The 10,861-nt window shown below is 59.3% G+C and overlaps 5 protein-coding genes across 5 annotated transcripts; all 5 read left to right on the forward strand.

Annotated features, from left to right (window-relative positions):
• Positions 1-295: 295 nt before the first annotated feature.
• On the forward strand, positions 296-694 carry LBRM_21_1140 (histone H2A; the record flags this gene model as incomplete). Its single annotated transcript, XM_001564769.1, has 1 exon — positions 296-694. The coding sequence occupies one exon, from the start codon at positions 296-298 to the stop codon at positions 692-694; it is 399 nt and encodes a 132-aa protein (XP_001564819.1).
• A 575-nt stretch (positions 695-1,269) lies between these two features.
• LBRM_21_1150 (putative histone H2A) lies at positions 1,270-1,668 on the forward strand (the record flags this gene model as incomplete). Its single annotated transcript, XM_001564770.1, has 1 exon — positions 1,270-1,668. The coding sequence occupies one exon, from the start codon at positions 1,270-1,272 to the stop codon at positions 1,666-1,668; it is 399 nt and encodes a 132-aa protein (XP_001564820.1).
• A 575-nt stretch (positions 1,669-2,243) lies between these two features.
• LBRM_21_1160 (putative histone H2A) lies at positions 2,244-2,642 on the forward strand (the record flags this gene model as incomplete). Its single annotated transcript, XM_001564771.1, has 1 exon — positions 2,244-2,642. One exon carries the CDS (start codon positions 2,244-2,246, stop codon positions 2,640-2,642), a length of 399 nt encoding a protein of 132 aa, XP_001564821.1.
• Positions 2,643-5,210: 2,568 nt separating this feature from the next.
• LBRM_21_1170 (conserved hypothetical protein) lies at positions 5,211-6,215 on the forward strand (the record flags this gene model as incomplete). The annotated part of the gene is made up of 1 exon (XM_001564772.1): positions 5,211-6,215. The coding sequence occupies one exon, from the start codon at positions 5,211-5,213 to the stop codon at positions 6,213-6,215; it is 1,005 nt and encodes a 334-aa protein (XP_001564822.1).
• Positions 6,216-7,738: 1,523 nt separating this feature from the next.
• On the forward strand, positions 7,739-8,950 carry LBRM_21_1180 (conserved hypothetical protein; the record flags this gene model as incomplete). The annotated part of the gene is made up of 1 exon (XM_001564773.2): positions 7,739-8,950. The coding sequence occupies one exon, from the start codon at positions 7,739-7,741 to the stop codon at positions 8,948-8,950; it is 1,212 nt and encodes a 403-aa protein (XP_001564823.2).
• Between the last annotated feature and the right edge of the window lie 1,911 nt (positions 8,951-10,861).

The raw sequence follows: 10,861 nt of genomic DNA on the forward strand, positions 1-10,861 counted from the left end.
CATTTAAAAAACTTTTTTTGGAAATTTTACCAGGGCAAAAGGATTTTTTGTCCCACGGGGTGGAAATACTCCGTAACCAAAGCGGGCAGTATGACGCGACCCCACCATTTTTTTTTTAATTCACCGTTTTTTCTTTCCCCTTTTCCCCCCTTCGGGCCCTCCTCCTTCCATATCTGTGGTCGTGCGTGCGCGTGTGTTCATGTGGCCCATCAACTCACTCAACCATGCTCGCGTCATTCTCCATCATCATCTGCGCAGAGCTTTATTGCCCACCCTAACCTCTCCCTCTCCAGCCATGGCCACTCCTCGCAGCGCCAAGAAGGCCTCCCGCAAGAGTGGCTCCAGGTCCACCAAGGCTGGCTTGATCTTCCCTGTGGGCCGCGTCGGCTCGCTCTTGCGCCGTGGACAGTATGCTCGCCGCATCGGTGCCTCTGGCGCCGTGTACATGGCCGCCGTGGTGGAGTACCTGACTGCGGAGCTGCTGGAGCTGTCCGTGAAGGCTGCTGCGCAGAGCCCGAAGAAGCCGCACCGCCTGACCCCTCGCATCATGATGACGGCCGTGCGCCACGACGAGGACCTTAACTCGCTGCTGAAGCACGTGACCCTGTCGCGCAGCGGCGTTGTGCCGAGCCTCCACAAGGCGATCACGAAGAAGAAGGGCGGCAAGAAGAGCAAGGCGACGCCGAGCGCGTAAGCCTCATGCTTGCCGGCGGGAGGGGTGGAGCACGCGGCTGTGTGTGTGTGCCCTCGCTGGAGCAGGTGCTGAGGCGCATTATGCTTCCATAGAGACACTTGTTTTTCCCCATGTGGCTTCTCAGATGACCACTTGACTCTCTCTTCCTCTGTTTTCCTGTATGTTGTCTTCTCCTCCGCACGGGGTATGAGTCAGGGTAGGCTCGGACCAAACCCACATCACCACGATGAGCCGCGGCTCTCTCGGTTTGACCGGGGCAGGCTTTCGCCCAGGAGCGCTCTCGAGCTCTGTTCCACATGAGTTGAATGATGCGCTGCGCGCACGACAGACGCTGCAGCAGCACTGCTTCTTGCGGCTACTGAGTCCGCCTATCTCGCTGCCTCTGACGTGCTTGGTCTGCACCTCACCACCTCCTCTTCACTCCTCTCTCCCCTCGGCCACTACGTCGGTCCTCTCGTGCGACTGTGGTGCAGTTCGCTGTCTCCCCCCCCTCTCCCTCACACGCTCATACGCCTATACAGCACTCGTGCGCGCCGCCACACCAGCCCCCTTCTCGTTCCTCTCCCTCTCCAGCCATGGCCACTCCTCGCAGCGCCAAGAAGGCCTCCCGCAAGAGTAGCTCCAGGTCCACCAAGGCTGGCTTGATCTTCCCTGTGGGCCGCGTCGGCTCGCTCTTGCGCCGTGGACAGTATGCTCGCCGCATCGGTGCCTCTGGCGCCGTGTACATGGCCGCCGTGGTGGAGTACCTGACTGCGGAGCTGCTGGAGCTGTCCGTGAAGGCTGCTGCGCAGAGCCCGAAGAAGCCGCACCGCCTGACCCCTCGCATCATGATGACGGCCGTGCGCCACGACGAGGACCTTAACTCGCTGCTGAAGCACGTGACCCTGACGCGCAGCGGCGTTGTGCCGAGCCTCCACAAGGCGATCACGAAGAAGAAGGGCGGCAAGAAGAGCAAGGCGACGCCGAGCGCGTAAGCCTCATGCTTGCCGGCGGGAGGGGTGGAGCACGCGGCTGTGTGTGTGTGCCCTCGCTGGAGCAGGTGCTGAGGCGCATTATGCTTCCATAGAGACACTTGTTTTTCCCCATGTGGCTTCTCAGATGACCACTTGACTCTCTCTTCCTCTGTTTTCCTGTATGTTGTCTTCTCCTCCGCACGGGGTATGAGTCAGGGTAGGCTCGGACCAAACCCACATCACCACGATGAGCCGCGGCTCTCTCGGTTTGACCGGGGCAGGCTTTCGCCCAGGAGCGCTCTCGAGCTCTGTTCCACATGAGTTGAATGATGCGCTGCGCGCACGACAGACGCTGCAGCAGCACTGCTTCTTGCGGCTACTGAGTCCGCCTATCTCGCTGCCTCTGACGTGCTTGGTCTGCACCTCACCACCTCCTCTTCACTCCTCTCTCCCCTCGGCCACTACGTCGGTCCTCTCGTGCGACTGTGGTGCAGTTCGCTGTCTCCCCCCCCTCTCCCTCACACGCTCATACGCCTATACAGCACTCGTGCGCGCCGCCACACCAGCCCCCTTCTCGTTCCTCTCCCTCTCCAGCCATGGCCACTCCTCGCAGCGCCAAGAAGGCCTCCCGCAAGAGTGGCTCCAAGTCCACCAAGGCTGGCTTGATCTTCCCTGTGGGCCGCGTCGGCTCGCTCTTGCGCCGTGGACAGTATGCTCGCCGCATCGGTGCCTCTGGCGCCGTGTACATGGCCGCCGTGGTGGAGTACCTGACTGCGGAGCTGCTGGAGCTGTCCGTGAAGGCTGCTGCGCAGAGCCCGAAGAAGCCGCACCGCCTGACCCCTCGCATCATGATGACGGCCGTGCGCCACGACGAGGACCTTAACTCGCTGCTGAAGCACGTGACCCTGTCGCGCAGCGGCGTTGTGCCGAGCCTCCACAAGGCGATCACGAAGAAGAAGGGCGGCAAGAAGAGCAAGGCGACGCCGAGCGCGTAAGCCTCATGCTTGCCGGCGGGAGGGGTGGAGCACGCTGCTATCTGTGGAGGGTTTTAGGCAGTTTGGGGATTTGGCGGCCTTGTAGACACGCTACGCGTTTCCTGAAGGTATCCGTGTCTATTGTCGCCACCTTTAGACCCCCCCTCTGTGACCTATTCCTCTTCCTCAGCGCTTGTTTTCATGAAACGTTTTTTCCCCCCTCCCACTCTCCGTCTGGTGCGTTCCGAGTTGCTGAGAGGCACAAGGGGTGGGGTGGGGGGGGTGGGCGAGACATGGGGGCACAGACACGTGTGCACGCAAGATGAGGCGATGGCCTTTCTCTCCCGCTCTCTTATTTGTTACGCTCACCAGCAAACTCTTTCTTCGCCTTCCCCCCCTTTTCCCCTCTTCTCTTGTCTCCGAGTGCTGGGCTGGTTCCCGCTCTTCGTTGGCCTTGCCTGTATACTTGTAGAGTTCCTCTTCGCCCTCCAGCGTGGCGAAAGCTATGCAGGTGGTGTGTTCCACCTTCCCTCCACCACCACCACCACCACCCGCGCTGAGAGAGCCAGCGGAGTGGAGTGCGACGGGGGTAAGGGAAGACGAGGGAACTCATGACGTTGCGGACAGAGGACTGAAAGGGAGGAGGAGGAAGAAAGCTGAGGAGAAGCGTAAAATTGCAACATGATGACCAGCAACCACTGGTACGTCACTCTGATAAAACATAGCGGTGGCTGCAAGGGAGAAGCGGGTTGAGGGCGCTGCGTTGACGTCCCTCTGTCCTCATTTGTGCTCACCCGCTAGGGATACGGGAGCGACAATCACAAGACGCCGAGAGGCACGATGGGTAGCCAAGCAGATTGCACGCCCCAAGGCTGTGCTTTGTTGTCTGTGTGTTCCCCCCAATCGGTGATCTGGTCATCGTCTCTCGTCTCCGCTTTCATACAGCCGCCTTTTGTGTTCGCTGTAGTCATTCTGCCGCGTACTTCACTATCCTCCTCCTTGTCCTCTCTCCACCGATTTACTTCCCTGCCGTTCACCTCGATCATATTGACGGCTGTTGCACATGCGATGCACCCCGCACAGATGCGTGCTTGCCTCGTTCAGTGGATTCCACTGAACGCCGTTCTTTCCGTTCGTTGGCCTCGTCGCTGCAGCACGCTCACGTTATCGAGCAGACGTTGACACTAATAACATCAGTGCACCCAGTTATTGCACCTACGCTTGTGTGTTAGCCTGCCAGCAAATAAGAATGGAGCCAAGTGAATAAGGAGAAAGAGCCCACTCCGCAAAGTGACAAGGCCAACTGATCAAATTGGGGCCGAGAAGAGTGTACGTTTAAGCCGCACTGATCCATCGAAAGTCAGCAACAAGCAGCCAAGTCATCCTGTGTGCTACCGCTGTAACACCCTCGCCTTTCCCCTCCCCACTGTGACTCCTCAGCATCCAAACATACGCATATGCACCCCCCTCCCCCCACGTACATACCCACGCGGATACCCCCGACAAAGACCTGCCAACCATGCGCACAAGTACGCCTGGTACGGCGTAGCTGTACGCAGGAGCGGTGAAGGACGGCGAGTCTCACCTCTCCTCTCCTCCTCGCTGCAAACGTGTTTTGCCCTCCTGCAGAAGGGACTCCGCCATTTTCGCTCGGCTGGCCTCCGGCCGCGACGCACAGGCATACAACGTGCCGGGCGTGGTCGCGCTCCTCCCTCCCGCTTATACTGGGGAGGACGTTAGCTGGTGTTGTTACCGTGTCTGCGAGCTCGCGTCAGCCCCCGCCCTGATGTGAGCCAGCGGGTGGGCCATGAGGGGAGGGGGAAGGGGCGATGCCCCGCACGTGCATCGAAGTCACCGGATTGAGACACACGAATTCCGTGCGAGCGGAATACACAAGTCCGTCTTCCTCTCCCCTCTTCTCCCCCCTCGCCTGGCGACGTCCTGCACGCCGGGTGACATGGGCGGTTGCCGGTTGGAAAAGCGGAGACGGAGCCCCCCAACTGAACAATCGCCTTCTTCTTCCTCTTCTTCTTCTCCCTCCCCCCTCTCTCTCTCTCGGACCTCATAAGAGCGAAGGAAGCAGGCAGTCGTACGTGCGCACTGCGAAGTAGTCTCTCTTCTACCCTTTCCTCGTTCACTAGCCTTTTTGTTGTTGTTGTGGCTGTGCTTCGAGCGGCGGATGTGTCCACCCCTCCCTCCCCCCACTCCACCCCGCTTGTCTCTTGTGCGTGTTATGTGCATGTGTGTCCACCACTTGACGCTCTCATTCTTCTCATGAGAGTGCCTTGCTTTCTTGCCTGCTCTTCTCTTCCCCCCCTCCCTCACTCACACACTGTTCTCTCTTGCGCACTTCACCATAACACACAGGGCCCTTTCGCTGCTGCTGCCCTCAGTTTGGCTCTCGACTCGCTGGAACACAACGGCGGTGCTACACCGACAAGAGTGGCAGTGGTACTGCTGAATAGAGGGGCACAAAGGATCCCTGATCGCATTGCTTCTTCCAGTAGTTGTTGTTCTTGACTTGTTTCCCCCCCTCTCCCTTCGTGGTCTCTCTCTCTCTCTCACAGTACATCGCTTTCGCTTTCAGCCATGCCATCCTCTCCTGAGTCACCGTTGCGCGCGCTCTTCAAGGCTCTGGAGAAGAAGTGCCCGAAGTACCATCAAGAATTCGAGCAGGTGTGCAAGGTGGTGGGCCAGACCGCCGTGGCACTGGATAGGGCATCACCGTACTTCGCTAAAGCGGCCGATTACGCCTTTGTTGTTAAGGAGCAGACTACCAGGTTCAAGCTGGAGGAGTTCGGACCGATGCTGCTCGGCCTTGCGCTCTGCTTCTTCGGCGGATCCTACACAATGCTGATCGCTGTAGTGGAGACGGTGCACCTTCTCTGTTGGGAGGACCTCAAGCGTTCCTTCCAGGTGCTGTACCACAACTACGAGCTGGCAGCGGAGCAGAACCGCAAGGACAACTGCGTCGACGTCGAGGGTAACGGTGTGGCGGATGTGCTGGAGATGTGCCACACCGAGCTTCTCTCTTGTAAGGCTGTGCTGTTTCTCAAGTCCGTGGACGTCGAAGCCGCTCAGATGGCCGGGCACACTTTTGGCGCTGCGGCCATGGCGGTGATTGCGGCACTGCGTGTGAAGTTTGCCCGGTCGCTTGCACTCGGCGGGTCGCTGGCGAATATGGCAATGGATTACATCCCACTGGAGGAAGCGCTGAAGGACGCTCTCCCGGCGGAGCACAAGAAGTGGGCCGGCGTAATCGCGAAAGTGGTGATCAACGCGATTGCCATGATGCTGGCGTCCCTGGTGAGTGGCGCCATTGGCATGTTGCATTCTTGTATCCGTGGCGCTCACATGTTTGTGCAGCATACCGTGCACCTCGCGAAGGATCACGGACTCCTGGAGGATGACATGACGCTGGACAACCCCAAGGCCAAGGCGCTGGTTGCTGTGGTCGCCTCGATAGGGCTTCTCTGGCAGGCAACGCACACGGAGGCAAACCCCTTCCCCATCAATGTCTTTCTCCTACCCTTCACGGTGGCTGAGTATGCCCTTTTCTTCCTGGTGAACGGCTTCCTCTTTGCGGCACCGTAGTGGTCGATGGGTAGGCGCGAGAGCAGCAGCAGCAGCAGCAACAGTGGCCGCAGAGAGAGAGAGAGAGCGAGAGCGAGCAGGAGTGCCTTACGTAAGAGTGCCTGCGTGTATGTGTGGCTGCTTGTGCGTGTTGATGGCTCACATGGGATTTCTCCTCCCACGCCTCTCTCCTTCCCCTCCAACGTATGTCCTCCTGTCTTTTGGGGTCTCTTTTTCTTCTCGCCTTCCTTTCGAAGGAGGTGCACATGTGTGCTCCAGCACCCTCCTCCCTTCATCTTCAACCCCTTCAAGAGCAGAGATGCCTCTCCCCCCTTGAAGCCGCAAGGAGGGCAACGCCGTGAGTGCCAGTCAGCGACTCTCTCTCTCGCTTGCTTGCTTCTTTCCGTTTCAGTGTTGCGTGGCGCATACCACCACGCACAGCGTATGAGTCACCTTGGGCGGTGGTGGGTGATGCTATGATGAGAGTGGTGGGTGCAATCCCGGTGTGCAAAGAAGAAGCGGGCGGAGAAGAAAAAGAGCAGCGACAGCGGCGATACAGGTGACCATGGATGATGCGTGGCTGTTCAACTGTTCCCATCATCGTTGCCTTCCCCCTACCGCATCGGTGTGCGTGCCTATTCGTTATGTCGGGGATGCCTGCTGTAGCATCCGCCCGACGCATCCAGAGTCGATCAGGCACACGCACGGTGGCGATGGTTCGCCGATGCGCTCCCCTTCACTCCTCTTCTTACCTCCCTCCCTTTTTTTTTGAGGAGATACAATAATTGCACAAGCGACGCGCGTACCCGCTAGATAGAAACTGCTCACCACCTTAAGATCAGTCGCGACGAAGCCCATCGCCTTCCGGTTACCGATGTAGCGCTATGAGCACCATCGTCGCTGCTGATTTTGCGGGGGGGGGAGGAGTGAGGCCCCCTTCTCTTCCTCCCTTTCGCACTCGCTAGCTCTTCTCTACCGCATGTACCCTGTTACACGAAGGGGGGGGAGGACACCGCTTGCACACTTGAGGGAGCATGTGTGCGTGTCCCTCCCTCGAGGCACTAAATCTGCCACTTCCCCTTGTCTTAACGCTGCGCATCTCCTCCTTTTTTCCACCCCCACCACCACCGCGTTGTTTTCTCCCCCCTTCTCTCCTACCGTCGCGCCTCCCTGGGGACTGTGCCTGCGTGGGCGCGCATATGCCGACGTGCAGTGATCAGCGCGCTCTCACCGCTCGCGCCTACAGTGTGCGCAGTTGAGAAGAACACGAACGGTAGGGAGACAGATCTTTCCGATTGAGGGACACGGCGGTAGCTTTCGTCAGCGGTGCACATCCCCCATCTCACGTCTGCAGTCACCGCTGCCGTAGCTACCTTCACCAACCACCCGCCCCCCCTCTCCCCCCTCTCTCTCTCTCTACGAGCGACACACACACACACACACACACACCCACACACGCACACGCACACACTTACTCACGGGTACCTATACCCAAGATGCGTGCCACTCCATCGAGTGTGCTACTGGGCCTCTTCGATGGCTACATGTCCCACAAGCGCGATCAGCTCACTTCTGAAACTAAAATTGGCGGCACCCCTACATATTTCCCACCGTTCAGTGATGCAGACAAGACACAGATACGTCGCTGGACGAGCTGCGGTGTGTGCGGCCATGCTATGAGTATGCTGGTTCAGGCGTACAGCCCGCTGCCCACAGCGCCGGCAACCCATCCGCACCACCGCATGGTATATGTGTTTGCCTGTAACTCCGGTTACTGTGCTAGCCAACCGACTAGTAGCATGGTGGCTTTCAGCGTGCAGGTGGACCAGGAAGACGAGCAGGCACTCTCTGAGAACGCGGGGGAGGAGGAGGACGAGGTGATTGAGACCGGCCCGCTGCTGCCGTCAGAGCTGCCCGAGGCTGTTCTGCCGCCGTGCTACGTCTACATCGACGCGGAGCCGTCCAAGGAGGTTGTGGTGCCGACGGACATCGAGCGTGAGCTCATCAAGATGGCGGAGAAGAACACGCGGAGCACCGTTACAGATGAGGAGCTGCAGCAACTGGAGCAGACGATGGACCTGAAGGACAAGAAAATGGACTACTACTACGAGAAATTCCGCTCACGGGTTGCTCGAGCGCCAAATCAAGTACTACGCTACTACCAGCGAACCGTGGCGGCTGCAGAGGCCACATCTGCATTGTCGCGCGCGAAGGACGTCAGGCCCATCTTCATGAACCCGGATAAGGTGAAGGCGATGGTTACCATCCCCGCATGCGCCTGCTGCGGCTCTGCGCAGACGGCAGAGCTGCAGGTGATGCCGACTGCCCTGTACTACCTGCATGTGAGCGAGTACACTGCACTCGCGCGGGCAGGTGCGGCCGTCAAACAGGTACCTCTCTCGTCGACCAGTGCATCGACGACTGTCGACACGGTGCGCGGGGCATCTGCGTCTTCTGGGGCCACCACTGGCACCGAACAGACGATGACTGCTAACGTGGATGACGGCTGCGATTTTGGAACTATCACGGTGTATGTGTGTGGGAAGGACTGCGCGGCCCGGCAGCATGGCGTGGTATTGCGTCGCGAGACTCTGTGCGTTGAGGAGGCCCCCACCATGCGAGACGAGGAGCGGGCGGAGAAGGCGGACGCTGCCCAGGCAGGCACCGACGGTGCCACCCGCAAGGTAACGCTACGCGAGCTTCTGCACGGAAAGGAGGAGAGCGACGACGGCGATGAGGCAGTGACGACGGCTTAGTGCAGCGTGTGCGCGTGTAGAGGGGAGGGGGGGGGCGAATCGAAGGAGTGTGGTGAGAGAGGCGTGAGGTGTGGCCGATACTAGACCCTTCCATGCACGCACTCCTTGCTCATCTCCTTCCTGTATACGAGCCCCAGCATCGCACACACGCACACGCACGTCTGTGTGTCTGTGCGCCCCTCTCCACCCCTCCTCGATATCTGTTGCTCCTCTTCACCCCCCGGCCTCTCTCCCTCCCTCACAGTCCAGAGGACACTTCTTCGCCCTTCCGCTTAAACATCACCAGACACCCAACGCCCCTTTTCTCTCCTCCGCTGCGCTTAGAAGAAGTGACGTCGGCCCACCGCCATCCCCGCAGTAAAAAAACGAGGGCAGACGAGGCACCTCACCGCCTTCTCTTCCAGCGCAAGGCGAGCACATACAATGCATGCTTACAAGGGCACCTATCGACTCCCAACGAGCCCCCCCCTCCCCCTTGCCAGCCGTCCTACACTCATTACTGCGGCAGAGTACGGCGAAGACGATGAAAGCGAAGGGTCCGTCGCCAATGTCTCTTGCGTTGTGTTCTGTCCCACTTCGCCATTGCCCCTCCTCGGCTACTATTCTCTCTTCCTGCCTACCCTTCTCTCACTCTTCATCCGTCTCCGGCTTTCCGTTGTCTACCTAACGCCCGTGCTGCGTGGCACACGCATCTCTATCCCCGCACTTCTCGGCTGGCTGCTGCTCCTGCTGGTGCCGACTGCTGTAGCCGTCGTCGCTACGGGTGAAGGGTAAGACATCCGAGGGCCGAAGAAAATAGTTGAGTACGTCTTCCGATACAGCGCAGTCGCCTCTATGTGTGCTGCCGCACCCTCCCATGCTCCCCCCGTGGACTCCTGAGCGGAACGAAAAAGAAAAGCTGGGCGTGCTCTCTGTGAGTTGAAGCAACTGGTGCCGTGTGTCCGCCACCCACCTGCAGACACATTGACCCCTTCCCCTTCCCCTTCTCTCTCTCTCGCTGGCGAAGGAATTGTTCACGCGCACGCGCGCGTGCCTCTCTGTGCCGGCCCGGCAGAGGAGCTGTTTTCCTTTTCATTCGGGCTGTGCTGAGCGCCGTCCCCGTCGCTGCACTTCTGTTCTCTTCTTGTCTGCTTGCCGTTCTCGTGTTCGAACTTCCAAAAAGGTGCGGCAGGCGACGAGACGCGCCGGGAGAGCCCCAAGCAAAGGTTTATCCAACACGGTGTGGGTCGTCTCGCCAGCGCCAGCATACGTAATCCCCTCCCTCCAAGGGGGACGCATACCTCATTTTATCGGTGAGCAGCGGGAGCAAAGGTGTGCGCTGACGATATGTCCTCCTCGTCACCATCGATGGACCGCTCCGATGGTGTCTTCAGCTCCGCGCTCTTCTCCGGTGCGCAATCCTCCTTTTCGTCAGCTTCGAATGACCGTCAAATCCGCGGCCCATCCCCGCATGATGATCGCATGCTTGGTGCGCAGACGCCACGATCTGTTGACTTCACAGAGGCACCACAGCTGGGAAGGGAGGAGAATGACTTGCACAGCAGTAGCACCCACATCAACCCCAGCGGCCACCACTCTCGACACTCCGTCGATGGGGGTAACGGCGACGTTCATCGCTACGCAATGTCGGAGTCGTCCAACGATAGCAATCGCTTTGAGATGGACACACACATGTCATATAACGAAGGTCACCACAAGGTGGAGCAGGACGCCGTGCACGGCACGATACAGGGTAATGCTTCGCCCATCCTGCCACCGCGATCAGGTGCGTGCGTGGACGAGACGGCGACATTTAATATCTACTCCACGGACTTGAACCCCGCTCCTGCTACCCCCATGGTCGCTGGTGGCTCTGGTGGATTTTCCACACCCTCTTCCTCTTCTTCCTCATCTACTGCTAACTCGTCGCTG

This window comes from Leishmania braziliensis, chromosome 21 (genome assembly GCF_000002845.2).
Source record: "Leishmania braziliensis MHOM/BR/75/M2904 complete genome, chromosome 21".
Classification (NCBI taxonomy): Eukaryota; Euglenozoa; class Kinetoplastea; order Trypanosomatida; family Trypanosomatidae; genus Leishmania; species Leishmania braziliensis.